The 20,443-nt window shown below is 36.4% G+C and overlaps 1 protein-coding gene across 1 annotated transcript in view; it reads right to left on the bottom strand.

The window, feature by feature from the left end:
* Positions 1-3,109: 3,109 nt before the first annotated feature.
* Positions 3,110-20,443, bottom strand: part of UCHL3 (ubiquitin C-terminal hydrolase L3) — a 45,479-nt gene continuing 28,145 nt past the window's right edge. The window contains exons 6-8 of the mRNA XM_059822401.1: positions 7,428-7,503; positions 4,869-4,927; positions 3,110-3,565 (exon numbers count right to left, since the gene is read on the bottom strand). Coding sequence (XP_059678384.1) covers positions 3,482-3,565; positions 4,869-4,927; positions 7,428-7,503 — 219 coding nt within the window. The 3' untranslated portion in view covers positions 3,110-3,481. The remainder of the gene's footprint in view (positions 3,566-4,868; positions 4,928-7,427; positions 7,504-20,443) is intronic.

Genomic DNA, 20,443 nt, shown 5'->3' with positions numbered 1-20,443 from the left:
CCCAAACAACCAAAATAGTTTAATTTTCCTTTGCACTAACAAGGTAAGTCACCAGACTCCTAGATCAGAAAAAGACTATATATACCAGGTATGACTGCTAATTGTTGGTGTGAAAAGTAGCAAACATAGTATTGTTCTACTCAGCAACTGTGTATGCTCCCAGGGATAAGTCAAGCAACAATTTATGTCATATTCTTTTCACAGAGAGTTCTACAAATATTTGATACAATACTATTTTCTACCAAGGCAGGCTTCTTCCCTTAAGGAACAACCATATTTTTTAAATGTGGGCTGTTAAGTGTGTTTACTTTCTAAAACTTACATTTCAGTGACAGACAACACTTCTTTCTCCTTTCCTTAGCTGAATCATGCAGCCATGATTGAAAGGAAAGGGCATTGTACTGGTTATTAAATTCTTACGGTTTCTCAATAAAATCCTTGTAATAACATGGGAAAACTTACACCAATGTACTTAAAAGAGTTTGAACAATCCTGAGTGATTAATAGCACACCAGCTCCACTCAGCTAAAATTAATATAAGTGCTGAGCATGCATCATCACTTCACTCCTACATGCACCATTTCTGTAAGATGATGTGCAGGGCCAGCCCAGACTGCAAGAGCTGAAGAGGGATTTCCTGGCAGTCACTAGCGCTGCATGCCTGTGGCCAAACCATGCTCCACACAAAGGTGGCAAGGCTCTGGCAGGGCTGCACAAATTTGGAAATACAGCATTATTTTCCCACAGAGCTTGAGCTAACAGGCACAGACTGTACAGATAAGGCAATGTCTGCATGGGCATCGCAGAGCCAAAAGCACCGTGTGGCTCTGCAGGGCCCATCAGCCCCTGGTCAGGACCTTGCTGGACTATGCAAGTTGGCCAAGTGTTTGTACCTCACTCCTTGGATACAAGTGATACAGGTTCTGTCAATACCAAAAATATTCCAGCATCTTGTAGATCCCTTTACTTCCTGTGCTCCTCAAGATGGTCACCAATGCCTATGTCAAAGCATGGTCTTACAAGCACCAGAAGGCCATCACACCGTACATGTAAGGAGAGATAGCATTTCTGCAGTGCAGTCTTTCAAAATTTCAATCTAGCAAGGGACCATGCAGTGAGCAGATACAGTTCAGCATAAAAACTGGTGCATTGCTCCGCTTTTGTCATCTCAAACTTTTGAGAATCTTTCCAAAAACAATGTTCACTACAAAGTACCATTTTACGTATTAATAAACTGGAAATTAACACTGAAAGTACAACAAAATGGAAGGAAACCTTACCCTGTAGGACAACTGATTTGAAGACTACGTAAAAAACACTGAGCAAAACTATCATATTGCCAAAATACTAAGGATTCTTATAAGTTTTTGCTTAAGATGCAAGATGTATTTTTCCAGAGTGACCATGAAAAATTCCACCCCAAGTTTACTATTCTAACCTTGATTTCCTTTGTTGTGAATTCACTTCATCAGTCCTCATATTCAATTAAAGCTCCAGTTCTGAAGTGATCTTGCAATAAATAACTGCTCAAAACCAGAACTCCTCCATTTATTACCTAAACCCATCGAAATCTTCTGAAGATTGAAGAGCATATATGGTGTGCATATTTCCCTAACTGATCTAGCTAGTTTAACAGATTTGAACTGCACTGCCTCTTCCTCTCTTTCCTCACCCTCCTCCCTGCCCTAAAAGCACCTTACCTATAGTAACTATGGCTTACTTTAAATGTAATCCTTCAAGTCATCTTTAGCATAAAATATGCAACATCCCAATTAAATTGTGACAACTTTTATTTGATTTTTCTCATATTAGCAAGAAGACAGTGCAGTTGCTTTGGTTACTAAAGCCTTTGAATTTTATTTAAAAGCAAGTTTCAGGGCTTTACTAATGAGCATGGCAACATAAAGCAAGTCTTAATGATACTGCATTTTATTGGGGTGAAAAAGTGCTCAAAAGTAGAAGCTCATTAGTGTTGTTCTTCCCCCTCACTTTTTCAACCAGCTCACTTATAGAAAACAGACTCTTGTTGTTAGTGGACTCTCCAGGTGACATGTTTTAGACAGACACTCCTACTTTTTCTTTAGAGTGCAAAAGATGTTCTTAAGTGATAAGACAGACTCCCAGGCCTCTTTCTTTTCTATAAAAAAGGAAAACTCTGCCAGATTGCTTCTGGCATAACCCCATTCGTTTTTCCTGCAGTGACAATTGATAGAGAATGAAAGCACCCTCTGGGACCTGGAGGGTTCAGTTTCCTTTGGCAGCAGTCTTGATTGGAAGCAAACCTGAATCATTTCACTTCAAAGCAACAAATAAGGAATATTTTTCAGGAATGTCAAAAACATGTACATTAACCAAAACCAACCTTCACAAGAATCCTAAAGCATAAGATTGCTTAGATAAAAAAAAAAAAAAAAAAAACAAAAACACAAAACCACCCAACCAAGTTGTTACTAATTCAAATGTAGAAATTGGTCAACTGTACCTTAAGATCCAGTGGGTGGGGTGGGAGGGATGGCACGGGGGAAGGGTATCACATAGCATTCAGTAATGCCACCTGACAAACTTACAACAGATATTCCTAAAGGGAAAAAAAGTATATGACCATCATGGATATCTTAAAATCTATAGTCTGGTTCTGTTCTTGTTACACAAAACTTCATTCAACAATCATTACTTTTCTATCATTTCAGTTAGGTGAGATACTTCACATTGCTGTATTCACCTCTGTGTACCCTCCGCAGTCCTACCATTTGAACCAGCATTACTAGTGTGGCTTTTCCGGGGCAAAAAATCCATGTTGTTTTTCCACATATACAAATAGCAAACACTGGTTTAACTAAAGCTTTTTGACAATTTATTAACATTATTAGGGTTGAGAAACAAAATTAAAGTTTTATTCAAAACTTAAAGATTAAGATAATTTTAAAATGTTAGTGCTCACCAGCGATAAGAAGAAACAGTCCTTTTTCTGCCTTTTTTCTTCCATATATTTATTTATAAATAATGTACTGAAAAAATGCCTTTGTCTTTTGAGTCACCTGCAAAAGTTCTTATTATATTCTTGTATCATTTTAATTAAAAGATGGAGATAGCGTATTTCAAGTTTTTAACCGTTAACATACCACATACTCCACTCAGAATGTTATCTGTGAATGATACAAATGATAATCCTGCTCTGAACTAGCTCATCATTATTATGATGAAACATCACAGACAGTAACTCCCACAGCTTTTAAGGGGGTGGAAGGAGAAAAACCCACCACATAGAAGTCTTGCACAAAATGCATGCGTGTATACAAATACCCGAAGTTGCTTTAGGAACAAGCAGCAAGATACAGCAAGGACAAATGCAAAGTTTATTCCATGTATGCTACAATTAATCAACATGTTAGGGAAGTATCAAAATTTGTACTATTAACATATGGCAACAGTTTTATTGTTACAATACATTGCAATAGATTATCCCCACTGGAAAAGGCTTTTAAGCTGCAGACAGTGCAATTGCATTAAATCTTAATTCTTCTGGGTCACGTTCCATGAATTTCTTGCAAACTTCTATTGCATCCTAGGGAAAAAAGTGAAAAACAAACAAGAACAAAAAACCAAACAACAAAAAACAATATAAATCATACTTATTAAAAAGCTCCACAACTGAAATATGAAGATACGCTTTATACAAACTATGCTCAAAATGGATTTTTCCATAAAGAATTACTAAATAGTGTGATGAATCAACATAAACTGTATTTCTGATCTGAGTTACCACTATTCAAGATTATAAACAGCGCTCATATGGGCAGCATAAGAGAGCAAGAGTTTTATGTAGAACCTTAGCAACAATGATTTTTCTTACTGAATATTACTTTGTGCAACAGATGTGTTGCTTGTCGGACTTTCTAAATGCATCTCTGAAGTTTGCCTTTGCTAGTACTGCTGTATTCAGAAATTCTTCCTTTGTCTCAAGATGAAACTAAGCTGTGTGGGGTAAGTGAAAGATTATAAGTAATTCCTTCATCTAGCTTTAGGGTGCAATCTGGAGAACACATGTTATCAGTAAAACAGAAAAAAGCCACATATGAAAAAAGGAAAGCTTTATTCAACTTCTCCCCCTGCCCAAACAAACACAAATTATATGCAAACTTTACAGACATAAGTCTATGCTACTAAACTATAAAAGGTTTTTGCTTGTTTGTTTTTTAGTTCCTCTGGTTTCTTCCTTTTGTAAAGCTAATCCAGACTGGATACCATAAAAGTCAGATCTCTGCATTGCCTTCTCTCTGCTTCAACTTCGCATCATTCTGTGAGGATGACAGTTTATCCTCCCAATTCACTGTATTCCCTTCCAATTCATTTCTCAACTAAACAGCTCCCGACACAAAGAAGAACCCAAAAGAAGCTACAAAACTGGAGAAAAATTATTAGCAAGTGTCAAAAAGGAAATCAACTTCTGTCTAGCATGGCACCTATCAAGCTGTAACTAAATCAAAGGAAAGAATGAAAAATTATCCTAAGTTTTCACTCTGATTACTTCATCTCATGTACAGTTTGAAAGGAGCAGGAGTATATGAAAATCTCAGCACAGAATAAAAGTCAGTCTGATCATCTGTTATGGTCAACCCTTCTGACATTTCTTGTTATCATGTTACGATACTCTGTCATCCAGAGTCACAACATAAGCATTCTGAAATACGTTTCAAAACCGAGTAAACCTAATTTTGTCTCATACCACTCCCTCTATTCCTCATCCAACCATAAATATAGCAAGACTTTTGTATAAATATTTTTATAAATATTTTTTATAAATTTTGTGGCAATATAGCAAGAATTTTGTGTAACAAACACCATTTAAGAAGGTTTTCTGTTCCTACCTCTAAAAAAGAATCGTCACTAGTTTCCCCGTGGTTTATTGGAAATGGCTTGCGCCCGTCTGTTGAAACACAAAGCAGGATTGAACAATACATTTATAAAACTAGAAAAGCTTCATTTTTCCAGTTAAAACTATTTGAATAGATTTTTTGCTCTTCTTTTACAAAAATGCTACCTCATTTTTCATTAAAGAATCACACATGCAGCTAGCTATTCCCTGGTCTCACCTCCACTGCTGACTACTTCAACAGGTTATCATTATATAGTCTATTACATTAAAGAAATCCCATCAAAACAATGAAATACTTTTTAATATTTTATTTGAAAACTTTAAGGGTGTAAGTTGGGATTGTTTTAGTGCTGGTATAGTACTTCAGTTTTTCAAGTAGAGAGGAACAATTTCAACTACACTTAATGGATTTACCCAGACAGATAGCTGTATGTCTGTGGTCTTTGACAGCTGTGATCAGGGACTCCACGACAGAACAGAACACCAAACCCACCAGTTTGAAGAGTCTGGCATAACTGAAATGTTACTCTCATTTAAAAATAAATAAGCAAACAAGCCCAATAACTTCATACTTAAAAGTACTTTCACAGCATTTAAAAATGGATGCTATAGTTAATTATTTTTTCTCTTATTTGCGATATAATAATGCTATCATTCTCAGTATTTTAAAAACAATTTCATTCCTCAAAATATGTTTCAGGTTACTTGTGAAGAGCTAACAGTATGAGAACATATGTCAGGATATCCTAAGTATTTGCTAGACCAAATTCCCTTTTGGCTCTGTCTTCCCTTTTAAAGACTTTTCCGTCCCCAAAGATTCCACTGAAACTGGCAATACTTCCAAACTACATTTTCCATAACTAAAAATAGATTCGATGTTAGAAAACTTTTGGATTTACATGAACAAGAGGTTGTTCATTATTGTAACAACCATGATTGAAGATACAACAATGCAAAACCTTCAGAACATGCCAGGGAAACAGAACTGAATGCCCTGTACTGTTGCAAGCTAAGTTGGATTCGATGGCTTTTTTGTGTTGTTTTTCTTTTCTTAACATACATCTTGGCAGAACAGCATTTTAATTTCGTGTGCCTATAAATAACGTGTTTTCTATGGCAAAAACATTATAAGCATTTAATATGCATGTGCTTCCTTAGCATTTTCTGCCTGCCAAAGCCCACATGCTGGCCACAGTGACTGAAGCCAGTGAATCAATTGAAAAACCACCTCCCATTTTCCTACTTTTAAGTATTTTTTGCTTTCTTCCACTGGTACAGAGAGAAGTTATTTTAAGAACAAAGGAAATAGTAGTATTGCCATTCCGCTATACAGTGGAGCTAAATGTCTTGTTTGTTTTTTGTTTTTTGTTGTTGTTTTTAAATTTAAGCAAAAAATTCAAGTGGGTTTTCTCTTGCATTATACTTATGGAAAATAGGTAAACATGGTAATCATGGTCTGTAGTGCGCTTTTTAAGCAGAGCAAATTAATGCACAATGAAAAGGTAACATGGAAATAGTATCACACAACTAAAAGAAGAGCGAGCCATCCATCGCACCTTGACCATTAGAGTCGTAAAAATATTTATATTGCATCCTACAGTAGTTGCCTCATTATTTGATCTAGTTCACTGACAGACATACAGCATCATAAAAATACAGAAACATGTGCCTATTGATCATGACTTACCAGTGATAATACTCCTCAGATCACCTTTATATTATCATAAGCACTTCTAATATACCGCTGATGTACCAGGTTGTGATTAGTTGTCACCTGTTAAGGGCATTGCTTAACTACACGTAGATTTTCAAAAGATGAAAATATTCTCACCATGAAGTACTGCAAAAATTATGTTAGGAAAGACCAGTGACTTGCAGTTTTTAAATCCTGATCTACTTGCTAGCTTTCTGAAGCACCTGCAGCAAAACCTAGTTGCCCAGCAACATGTTTAAGATTGGAGTCATTAAAGAATATCTGGGCAGAACTTGGTGATACACAATCTGAAGAGGGGAAAAAAATAGCTGTAGTTCAGAAAAAAGAGACTACTGTTTTACAGTTAACTGTCTAGTGACCGCAAAAAGGAGTTACATAATATTAGTATCTGCTAGTCTCCTGACTACATAATTTTAGTTTAAACTGTATCACACTATTTAATAATATAGCTAACACTTCTGAAGTGGCACACTGTTCATTTATTAATTCCACAGCAATTCAGGGACATAAGTATAACAGTAATTTCCTCTTAAGTGTTCATCAATTCTTTCTTGCCTCTTGTGCTTGTAAATCATAAAGGAAGTTTAGTGGCAGTCTAGTGTTCTGTACCATGTTATCTTAATAGGAGGGAGTTGAGGGAAGGAGAGTCCAAAAAAACAATGGGAAAAAGGCTGCAATTGTTCCACAGAAACCCCCACCCCCCAGACCTTATGATTCAGTTGAAAAGAACCTAAGCCCTACTTTACATCAAGTAATCTCTCTCAAACTTTGATAGTTAACATTACTACTTGTATTTGTTTTAAACAAATGGAGAGAGCAAATGAAAAGTGTTCTTACCCAATTCATAGAGATGACCACCTACATTAACTAATGCAATAAAGTGAAGATCTACTTTTTCATCTATACTTGGTGCCTGCAAGACAAAAGAAAACAAAAAGAAATTGTGCTCACTAAAACTCTTATCACAGTATGATTAATGAGAACATATCATCATAATACGTAAAACACCTGGCCAAGAGAAATCACAAGTGAGAAGCATATTCTGGATCTATACAAAATGGCGGAATGCACACTGCAGAACATTTCAGAATAAAAAGAAGCTTTCTGCAATGCACAGAGCAGTAAGAATCCTTTCAGTAAAGTATCTGGAAGTACTTCCAATTATAGCTCTACATAAAAGCTTTATTTTTCATTATTGAATTAGAAGTAGTATCAGCTCAAATACATTAACGTTAAAAATAGATACTCATATAAATAGCAACTCCTTCACTAACCCATCTCCCATAACAAAGTAATGCAGGGCTGAACTCTGAACCTGTACTATTTTAAAACCAAAAATAGTCACTTGGTCAAAATAATGTTTTCCTCATAAGCCATGTATAGTGCAGTTAACCTGTTCCCTCTTCACAGGCCGTCAAAAGAAACAGTTCACATATCTTAGGTAGGGAGGAAGGAAAATAACCAGAGGTGCCTAGACTGAAATTTCAAAGTGGCATCATACCAAGAAAGGACTGAAGTGCAGTGACAGCATCAAGTGACATGACATAAAAAATGGTTACAGTTGGTAAAGATCTATCTAACCCAGTACTGTGTTGCCAACTACAGCAAGCAAAAGCTTTTTCAGAAGAAAAACAGGGCATGCACAGCATTGTACTCTGCCAGCACACAATCCCAGCATCCACTAAGCAGTGGTTTTTGAACCTCTGAGACAAAAGGTTCATCACCACTGTTGTGCTCAATAGCAGTTCATGACCTTGTTTCCTCAACAATCTGTCCAGTCTGCATCTGAGCCTCAATCCACAATTTAAGAAGATACTGTTTGAGGGAATGGGAAAAAGCACCTCAGTTTTTCTTAAATTATCAAGAATCTGACTTCTGTGAAAATGTAATTTCATGCAATTTTCTTCCATCTGTAATTACTGTTAGCCTTATGTGAATTTCTTGAACCACCCCAAAAATCTAAGAATTTGCCAGAAACAGATTAGAGTGTAAAAGGAGTTGTAGAACCTTACAGTCGCATCATGTTTTCAGGACTGGTTTAAAAGTTTTCTTCTTCCTGATGGTCATGAAAAAAGACTTTAAAAGATGATCTAAATGGAAGAAACGTAGCAAACAACCAGAACAATAAAGCAAAGGACAAGAAGTCACCAAGTCCTTCAATACATCAGGAATGCCAAAGAACACAGCATTAGAGGAACTGCCAACAGCTTACAGAAATTCTATGTAGCAAGCTCAAAAACAGAAGAGAGAAAAAGAAAAAAAAAAAAAACCACCACACAACCTCCCCTCACCCTCCTTTGAGATTCATCTCCATGACCAGTTGAAGTGTGAAAGGCGTAAATACCCTGTTTCATCTCTATTTCTGAAGGCCTAGAATGGAGAAAGAGCATTCCTGCTGTTGAAGATGAGGTGGCTATCAAAGGGACAAGAGGACCTTTTCCCCAGAACTCCAAGGAGTCTTTTTCCCCTATGGCGTAAGTGAATTGCCTTTGAGAATTTTGCTTTACAGAAGGCCAAACAGAGCCGGGGCTTAGAAAAAAAAACAAGCAAAACAAGCAGCCTCTAGAGTTTGGCTACCCCAGCTGTAAACTTCCAAGGACCACAGGTTTCTGTAACTTCCTGAAAACCGCACAAGACAGTAGGTGGCAACCAATGGGAATAACAACAAGGCGCCATCGATCAACCAACAGCTAGAGGCATCTAAACCATGGTGCTACAAAAGCGTGCAGGCAGGCAAAGCTGAGAGCCCTTACCAAATCCCACACTGCCATCTAATCCCTGTGTAGAGATAAAACTTCACGGCTGTTCACTTGCCAATTAAACATACCAACTGGGAAATCTGGGCTTAAGGAATTTCAGGGTTCGGGGAAAGACTAGTGCCAGTTAGTCTTACTTTAGGAAGGAAATGGCATAGCATTTAAAAGCTTGCATCTGAACCTGGGCTCAAATTGACATTAACTAGAAGAGCTCAAAGTGTCACTATTTCAGAGGACTCTGAGATGTTCAGGATTTGGTTTTGATCATATTTAGAACAAAACACAGTTGTCCCTTTGACCATTTTGAGGGTTGTGTTCTTTGCCAGCTTCTAATGAACACCTTTTCTATAAAGGAACACTTGGCATGCTGAGCCTATATACACAGCTAGAAGATGGATAGGGAAGCCATCAAAAAAAGCATGATTAAATTTTCAGAGTTTACTTGAAGACAGTGCTGCTCCTATAGAATCCTGGTGAGTTTTTGTACATGCCTAATCTAAATAATGTGCTTCCATTAAGTGCTATTGCCACAACCCATGAGAAATGTTGGGTTTACATTTTTAATTCCCCAACCTCATAGAAAGAATGAAAGTGCCACGCCATTATTAAAGTTTCTACCACATGTTCTAATGTAGGCAGTCTCCTTCCCTTGTGATTTCTTTTTATCTAATGTAGATAGTAGTGAATTTATTACCAAGTAGATCTATTAAATTTCTTGAAAAATTAGGATTTCAGTCATTTTTGACAGACAATTATTTGCATAATCATAAGCACAGAGAAACAATAGGGTCTGAATAGTCAAGATGACCTAAAACTTTATAATACAAAATCTGTTGCTTATGACTTCGGCAAACAAGTAACTGGATTAAACTTTCCCAATGTGATGAATCTGATTCAAAATCCCCCCACCCCTCCTTAGGGACAAAAGACATACATTGCATACGTGTGCATGCATGTGCACACACAGACACACACATGAGAAGCAGCCTAGTCAGGCCAATTTCTACTTCACTGGAAAGACCCTAGAAATTCTAACACTTGAACCAGAAGATTTTATATTTCAAAAGAATGGAAAGAAGAGGGAATGTTAGCTTCAGGGAGATGCCTTTTGTGGTCTCCTTGAAAAACTACACCTTTGGCCAAGTTTTCAGCTTTTAATGAACAGTCTGAGTGAATGCTTAGAACTAGGTTCTGTTGTTCTTTTAAGAAGGCTGCCTGCATGTTCATCACTAACTAGTGTTTTCAGAGCAATTACAGATTATTTTCTCTTGATAACTCTTCTTGTCAAAGACCACTGTAACATCAACATCAGTAAAAAGCATTGAGATGACCTGTTGCTTTGATTTTTTTCCACTTAGAAGCCCACTCAGTGTGCAAAAGGAGACAGCAGTTTTGAATGACCACATGTATGAACCACCAGGAAGGAGAAAGACACAGGAGTCTAAACAAAATGATTGTCTAACCAGGATTTGGAACTAACCTCTGGCATTCAAGACTAATTTTTCAAGTCTTCCGAATAGTTGTAGCAGTCAGTGAAAAAAAATTTATATTTCTTTCCTATCCGGAAAAGACAGAAGGAGGACAAATACCTTGGACAAGTATCTTGGGTCACTTACAGAAGCTTATGCTATGGTTTCAACCTTATTATAAGAAATAAGTTTTGATAGCATGGGTTAGTGGACATCACTTTTCCAATTCATCCCTTCAAAAGAAAAAAAAAAAAAAATCTGAAAAAAATGACCAGTAGACTTGAAACTGATTTGAAGAGGGAAAATGCAAGAAGTTTAGCACTCGAAGTGATGGTTCTGAGAATATCTCAGCTGTAATTTGTTCTCAAGGTATTAAGATAACACTCAATAATAATATAGCATATCTTCATGAATACCCTGTCTCATATACAAAAGTGACAGCCAAGGTTGTCGTGCCCTCTAATCATGGATACCACATTCAAAGCACCTAAATAGAATCACAGAATCATATAGGTTGGAAAAGACCTTTAAGATCGAGTCCTGATTTTTCAGAGGATTTGACTGCCTTCTCTGCTAACCTGGACATTCAAATTAAATAATAAGCAATTGCTGACTGCTGTGAGAAGTCAATTTTAACTGACTTTTCTCAGGTCAATACCCATTAGTTCATGTTATCGAAACAGCACCTCTACATTTCTTCTTCTATTCTCCACTAGCAGATTTCCAATCGGTAATTTTTAAAATAGCACTTCCCAAAGTTTTTACTGTACAAATGGTAACCCTTCCTACCCCCTCTTGTTGTACTGAGAAATTCCTTGATTTTACCTTTCACCACTGCATGCTGCCCTCTTCTCATGAACTACAACACTCTTCTTTCTTGTTGTTGCACTAACCTTCAGAAACTCAGTGGTACACCCCTATATCACGGTTTGCCCAATCACAGCAGCTGGTCTAATAAAGTATATTTTATCACCTACACAAGTTATCTTGCTAATGCACTTAGGCCATTATCCCAATCTAAACGTCAGTATTCAATTTTCATGCATTTGAAATCTTTTCCTCTTCAAATGTTGCTAACTTAGAACAAAACTGTTCATCAAATTTGATGTGCAACAGGTTTCTTTTCCCCAAAACTGCATTTCTGGGACAAAGACACAATTGGAGGGGAAAAAAAAAAAAATGTCTTGCTCTCATGGACATCCTGAACAAGTCCTGACCTCATCCTGCTTAAAATTTATTTATGAAATATTACACTGTAAAAACAGGTTCAATGTTACATGACAGATTTCAGGCAACTTCTTCCAACTAAATCTTGTATTTTTATTATTTCCTTACACTTGCTCTTGAGAGAATGGAGTGAAGCAAGAAGTCTCACAAACCAGTTTAGTAGAATGCTTTGCATTACAGGTAGTGACTGGGAAAGAAAAAAACCCACCACTTTTGTTAAGTCAAAAAATTGGCATCAAGAGTCAGGTTCTGGAAGAAGAGCAGTAAAGACTGATAAGGAAAAGACAATTTTGCAGAACCTTGAGGAATAAGAAGTTTCAGATGCATCCAGTTGGAAGATCATGACAAAAATAACTGAAGTCTAAGAGAAGAAAAAACCTTAGGGGTTTAACTATACAATTTCACTCACAAGTAGGTACAAGAAGACAAAGAAAAACATATTAAAAAAAGAAGTTTACATAACAGAACATTAGGTATGGTTTGGATTCAATAAATTTTGAAGGGGTAAAAGTGATGCAATTGCTATTGGGTAGATTAGGCATCTGTAATTTCCATTTTGAAGCATGGAACATGCTTGGGCAAATGTACTGTATAGGCCTGTGAAAGGCATTTGAATCCTGGTTAAAATACTGCAATTAAAACAAAGACCACTGGAATGATGATCACAAGTTTCAGCAAGATTATTTCTGGCTCATTCTCAGAAAACAACGACATCTCTATTCATGCTCAATATACTGCAGTGAGTTTGAAATGCTCTGGAGTTTCACAGTTGAACATACATAACTAATTTAGATCAAAGTATCCCTTTTCCAGAGTAATGAAAAAGAATTTCTTTAAGAAAGGTGCTGAGGGACTGTCTTGAGTGCTGACCCAAGAACAGACAAGAAGTTCCCTTGTTAAGCACTGCCTTATGTATTTTTCTACCATGCTGTCAAGGTAGACAAGCTGCCTCAAGCTTATTAACTCTATGTCCCCAACTATAGCTGGAACACACAAGTGTCAGGTGAGGTACAATTCCAAGCTGCAGGACAGTAACATCTGATTTTGAACGGGAGAATGTGAAGCAAGGAGGTGAAATTCAGAGATGGGCTCTATCAATGACCAGAGTATCCGGATACAGAATGTTCATACAAACACAAATCTCCCTTTAGATCCATAAGCAAGAGGGATTATTCAACAGTATGCTGCTCTAAATAGGCATTTGGTTTTTTTAAAGAACAGGAACTTTAGTCTGACACAAAGTAAATGGGAGGAAAAAAAAAGAGCATGTTTTCCAACTTGAAAAGTATAGGAAAGAAAAATTAATTAGGAGAGTAGCTTGACATATAAAAGGCAGCAAAATGATCCTAAGGCAAGCAGAGAGGCTAAATTAAAAGAACCGATGAGCTGGAAGAATAAGAGGTCATTACAAGGACTGAGGAAAAGTCAACATTACTAATGAAGCATATTGTTACCTATAGCTTAAAAAATTGCCACATCTACTGCAATTTATCAGGTTTGCATAGAACATTTCAGGACAATATTTTCAATTTTTTTTTTTTCTAGTATATGTTCTTAATTCATTTGGAGACCTTATCTAAAAAGTCAAGAAAAGTTTTCAAGCAGAGAAAGTGGTTTTATTTAAGGAGCATAAATACAGTCTCCCATCATTAAGACTTTTGGTCTTAAATTGGAAACAATCTATTCTCTGTCTGTCAAAGTTTAAGTAGTAGAAATGTACTTAGAACTACAAGAAAGTTCAACTGTATTTTAAACACAATATACATACAGGATGTTTCCTCCCCTAAATTTAAGTGCATAGATTTCTTAATAAAAGCAATACTAGAACATTTTCATACAATGCTGAGACCCATTCAGCCTGTCTCTACAACTAGCAGAATGATCAGAGCTTGTTGAAGGGCACTGACAGGACAAAATTTGAAAGACAAGGTACTATTTATTATCAAGCCAACTAAGACAGCTTTAATCCCCAAAATGCTGTCTGGTTTTTTGCATATTAAACTAATTTTCATATAGTTTGAATGTTCTTGAATCTTTTTGGAAAGGTATGTTATACAAAAGTATAAAGACAAGAACAACATATTAGTAACCAATAAATATCAGACAATATTGTATTCAGTGATAAACCTTTGCATATAGGACTTATAGTTTTAATCTCAGACAGGCAGGATCTCAGTGGAGTTAATGAGTAATATTTTAAAACTGTTTTTATTCTGTTTTGCCAGATACAGTTGTGTTGAAGGCCATTTATTCTTTTGAATTCATTTTTTGAACATTTATGAAGCAAATGTTCACTGCTCATGGATGAGGAGCTGGTTTCGGAAATTTTCTTAAGTAAATAAGACTCTCAACTTGCCAACAGTGGTTTTCTGGTATAATCACAACAGATTATGCTGTAATGTCCATCCTTGGATAAGTCATGGTTTATTTAGTGTAGTAAACTCACAGTCAATTAACGTTTTTGTTCTAGGCGGGGACACTCAAGCTCAAGTCTTCCTCAGTAAGCCTTTTGTTAACAACAAGCTTATATAGGTTGAATTCATATAAGATCCCAGTTTCAAATTACAGAAATACGATGCAGAATTTTCTAAGTTTTGCTAAACAAACAAAAAAGTCTCCAGGTAAAATGTCAGAGGTTTGCCAAGGCTAATGGCATAAATACTAAATGGAGGGAAGAAGCATGAGTTGGAGAGAACTTAACTCTGTGCGTCCTCAAATCCCAAGGTATTTAACTAGCTCCAAATGATAACATCAAGAATGTTCCATAGTTCTGAAGATTACAAGAGAGCTAGATACTTAAAAATAGCAATTATCATTCACAGAAAGAGAAAGGAGTCTGGGAAAAGGTCTCATCTTGAGATACTTATCAGGGTAAGAACATAAAAGCTGTAAAGGAATGGAAGCATTCTGACACTAATTTTTAATAGCAATAATACATTAAGAAAGATTCCTACACCTGGAAAGACAGATCTGTATGAAAAAGGAAATTATTTGGACCACAATCAGAATACTTATTTCACCTCAGTAAAAAGATCCACATACCTCAAATAAGAATTTCTAGTAACATAGGTGAAACGTGGTCATTACCCAAGAATGATAAAACAAAATCACTGTCCCAATTTTGCATTCACTTTTATATATCAAGAATTTTTTTGTGTGTACTAAAAGTGTGATCACTCCTTAAAAGTTGGATGAAATACCACTAAACCATTATTTCAGTTTAGTGTTTCTGATGGTGGTCATAGCACAGTTTAGAAATATTGGCTATTCTGTGCATGTAATTTGTTTCTACATTTTCAAGATATGCTTGTGCCCTGTGACTGAAGAAGGAAAAAAGTGTAAGTATGTTATTTGATGACAAGCTTTTACTTACTAGAATGTCTTCACCTTCAACTAGAGAATGTCTACAAACTGGATAAAGAAACAGATGTCAAGTGAGACAGTAAGCCAGCCCCTTGGGATTACAGGAAACATTTCATCTTTACTGAAATACCCAGGGACCATTAAGCAAGACTTAGAATGAAAGAGAAGGAGACTAGGTTTAGGATATGAGAACATAAACCAGGTCTCAAACACAGAAGAAATAATATCATGTGACAAAGAATTAGAGGCCCCTTGGTTTAGCACATCCAAATGAAAGATCATGAAGATGAGGTGAAAAGTAGAGACTGGATGTGGAGCCTATGGCGAAAAAAAAAGCCTCTTCATGAAGGGCAAACTTCATCTATGCTTTGAAAATGATTTGGCACGTGTATTGAATCAAAAATACCTGTACAGCAAAGCATGGAGTGATGTACTTTTGCTGTCTGACATGGGGGAAAGGAAAAAAAAAGAAAATAGGAAGAAAGAAATCCTAAGAATGGTTGAGAAAAGGCCCCAACAAAAAATGATGCCTTGAAGACTGGAGTTACATGGCAGAAGGCCAGTCATGTCAGAGTAAGAAAAGACTGAAGATGGACTACACTTACAACAGAATGAAGCCCAACAGATGGAAGGCGTATCAAGGGCCGCCAACGACGGAGACGGATTGACGGACTGGTAGCCTTTGCAGGACCTACATGATTACGTTTGGCCCAGGAGAGGGATGCAGAGTGACACAATGGTGAAGCCTTCGTTCTGCTGTGGCTAACCTGAGGCTGCGATGAGGATGGTGGTGAAGACAGCGAGGACGATGACGACTACATAAACATTAAAAAAGAACATACTTAGCCCACTTAAACTTGAAGTAACATACCTAAAAAGGCAACTGCAAAGATGTCCACTATTTATTATACTGTCCTTTAACTGATCAAATCTACACAGATAATAATCAAGAGCGTGTTGAATTTGAATGAGAAGACAAAAGAACAATGAAAATAAGCAAAGACAAGGTCCAAATCTGAAGTTTATCACCAGATAAGCTAGAGGTTATTCACACCCAGTGAACTTCATAATATGAACACAAGTTAACTGATTCATTCAAGAGACAGACTGTTGGAAAGTGAGGAGACAGAGGATTTAAGTACCATCTCATAGAAGAAATAGCTGAGAACAGAGAGTGATCAGTTTTGTCTACAGCTACAAAAACTGTAAGCAACAGTTCTTTGGTAATTTGGGAAAGCTAGGTTGTGCTACTCTGGGATTTAAAATTAATCAAGTAACTACTGTAACAGAACCCAGAGTTTCTTTACTGTTCCATGACTAACATAAAAGGAAAGCAAAGGAAAAGGGAAGCTTACCGTGGTGAGGTATGCAACTTCCTAAGTTTTTCACCTATTCTTCTAAAATAGCAGGCCAGTGGCAGTATTGCCATTAACACTCAGGATCCCTTTAGTATCCGTGGAAGCAGTAGGACTATGTTAAACCATTCAAATTGTTACTATTAGAAGAAAGACCACAGAAGTATTAAAAATGACTCTCTGCTGCAACTGACAAAGTTACAGTATATATATTATGACCAGAAAGGACCATTGTGATGATTTAGTTTTGATCTTCTGTCCCACACAGGCCACAGGACCAATCAAGTTCAAGTTTTGTTTGGATCAGAACACATTCACAAAACAAAACCAAACTTTCAAGCTTAACAATTTTTTTTACTACTGAAGTAAATCAGAACAAGTCAAGATTTCAATCAATCCTGTCTGCAGCTACAGAGGCAGTAAGTGGTAACATTTTCATACAGTTTACTAAATACATTAGTGCTAAATGAAAAGGCAACCTTTCTGTTCCCACTTAATGATTATATGAACATGGAACAACGGATTACATTAGTTCATCTGGCCACGATGTCAAACCAAGGGCTCAGCTTCAGCTTATCATCCACCATTAGTATTTCATCTTCAGTCTTTCAGAGAGTCCCTCACCTTCTGCCAGGAAATAAAGTTTATCTTTTCTGCTAATTGCATAGTTTTTATTTGGCCTCAAAAAAATACTCTTTTGTTTGCCCTAAAGGGCAATTCAGATTGTCCTGTGTTGATGTCTTGTGCTTTACTGTCTCTTGATTTTACACTGCCTGTAGGTTTTGAGGTGTATTTTTATTTTGTCTTCCATGTCACTGATAGAAGTTCTTTAACAGTACAGGCCTTAGAACCAAACCCTGCAGAGCCCTACTAGCAAACAAAACTTACTTGTCAATAATACCTCACTTAGCTGCACTGAGACCTGCCAGCTGCTTGTGAATCCATTAAAGTTTTGCAAACAGAATAGAAACTGCAGTTCCTTAAGGTACGTCCCACATTATGCACTCAATGGAACGATTCTAGTAGACTTCAAAAACCGATAGTGTCTCTGAAAAAATTAGTTTCACTGTTTAATGAATGCATAAGTGCCAGTCAAAACCATTTAATTTCTTTGTATTATTTTTGAAGCAAGTCACCTTCTTTCCCGTTCAATTTTATTTTTTTTTCCTTTTCCAGTCAAGAGTGGGACAATGAATTGGTTCTTTCTGCTCCCATATTCCTGACCTTAAAGAACAAAGACAGGGATAGGAATTCTTCATGAAGGGCAAGCACCAAGTACAGTAGAAACTGTAGAGCTCAGAGATAAGCATGGAGTGTTATAAAGTCTCATAACCTGTCCAGAGAATAGAGTTTTCCACAGGTTTGTCACAGGTTTTTTTTTCAGTTAGCTTCTGATTTTCAAGCATTTTGATCCACCCCTAAATCTCAGCAGCTCCACATAAAAGAGGACAAAATCAGAAAACCTGTAGCCCAAAAATGTAACTATTAGAATAAAGAGGAATTTAGCAATGACAATACTTGTAAGAGTCTGAGGAGCTTACAGGAGTTTAATGACTATTATACTTCATCTGTATTATGAATTCTTTTTTCAAATTCTTCACTTGAAGAACTGATTTAAAACAAGATATTTTACATTTAGATAATGTACCAGATGGCTTTAAAAACAATTGATGCTCGGCTTGCCTAAGAAAATTCCAAAAGACGACAGATAAAACACTGCTCCTAGAAGTCCTCATAGTCCACAGACCTCCCTATGGAGGGAGGAACCTGTAAGATTAGAACCTGCTGTGGGGCAGAAATTTAAGAGAGCTTTGCTGACTAGAGTTCACAATAAAAGGCAAGACACACTACATTATGTTTTATGATTTTGTAAGCTTCTGCTATGAAAACAGACAAGACTGCTAGTCTTCCTGGAATCTGCAATATAGTAACCGTTTACTTACAAATAGTTTAAAAAATGGAACTGAAAAATGTGTTGAGAGTAGGAATTTACTCCGTCTTTGATGCATTCCATTGACTAGAAGCTATTAAACTGTATACTTCTGCTCCGAAAAAAACCCTATCTTGTAGCACTCCTAGTATAACTACTATGAAATCATTAATAAGACTTTGAACAATACCAAATTTAAGATTTGTTTAACAGTCCAGTGATGACCAGAATATCAGAAGATAGTTTTTTATAAAGCCTTTTTTATTTTTTTACCACATTTACCACAATTCCTCCCTTTTACCATTCTTAATGATTGCACTTATTTCTTTGTTTTCTGGCTAATATTGCTAAAATATTAAGAATATATTAAAAACTCCCCTCACGTGGATGTAATGAGACCAGAAAAGACTTTAAGTTCTCAAAACTGAATTTATAACCTAGAATGCTGTTTAAGGCAACTATTACTAATATTTTAGTATTTCTAGGTCAGTATGTGTCCTCATTTTAAATTCCATTCATTGCATCTTTTTATCCTTTATTTCCTGTACTACTGGGTCCCCTAGTGAGATCAACCAAGACAAAGGGAAACTTCCTCCCCACTGAAAATATACTTTTGCATTTGTAAGAGTGAAATTTTGACAGACAGTATATAGGAATTCTGGAAAAGCAAAATTAATACTGGATTATATCTAATTAACAAGGCTGCAATAGCCATAAAATTCCATGCATCGCTTTAATAATAAGCACAAATTAAACTGTGTCAACTGAAGTTGTTTTCAACTGAATATTAAAAAAATATATTAAAATAGAATTACACTGCAATATTAATATGAAATGAGTGTTAAATACACATCTCCAAATAAAGGATACAAAGTCATACATTTCACATTAAATTTAAAATGTGGAAGACAAATTGTAACTTGAGATGCTCTATTCAAACAAGACATTAACAGCTGGGAACTGCAGAGAAGAGAGAATTAGACTAACTTCACAAGATGAAAAGATCACAGGAGTGTATTTCTGTGCTGAAAATTGTAGCAGGTCAAATATCTGAAGTGGTAAAACAAAAACCCTGAAACAGAATTAAATGTTATTGTCATATAAACCAGTAAGCCCATTAAGTTTATGGTTTGTAATGCAAAAAATACATTATAAACAAGTTAAAAGCTTCATGGAATAGGTCCAAAAAAAAGAAAAAAAAGAATGTTCAGGCAATTACCATCTGCCCCAATCCAGAACTCATTCCTACATATAGCTGTTACTAAAGCCTAGAGCCATTTAAATCTAAGATCCAGGGAAACACCTATAAGTTCCTCAGGCATCAAGAGCTGTGCTTTTGCACATACCTAAAACTGCAGCAGTTTGATAGGGCTGAGTAGCTCATGACTTTGCTCACGCTCAAACCTGTCAGGCTCTAGAAAGAGGAATCTGTCTGCTCAGCTTGTTTGGGGAACTCAATCCAGCAAAGTATCTCAGTCCACTTCTAATGCATTGAAGACCTGACAGGACAAAGTGGCATCTGGTACTGCATGACCACTTCTTTCTAAGAAGAAATATTTATTACTTATTAATTTGCTAGCGGTTACAAAAATTCATCTATCTGGAAGCTGAAGTTCAGGGCATCCTCTCAGTGGAAAGCTCAAGCCCATGCCACCTTCCTCTAAGGAGGCTTCCCTTTCTATGAACTGACGAACTACATTGGGACTGGGGCTTTCTTCTTTCCTCCATTTTGAGGTTGTGTCACTGTGTAGAA

Source organism: Gavia stellata, chromosome 1, assembly GCF_030936135.1.
Source record: "Gavia stellata isolate bGavSte3 chromosome 1, bGavSte3.hap2, whole genome shotgun sequence".
NCBI classification, from domain to species: domain Eukaryota; kingdom Metazoa; phylum Chordata; class Aves; order Gaviiformes; family Gaviidae; genus Gavia; species Gavia stellata.
The sequence above is the reverse complement of the archived record's forward strand: the minus strand, read 5'-3'. Positions and strand labels throughout refer to the sequence as shown.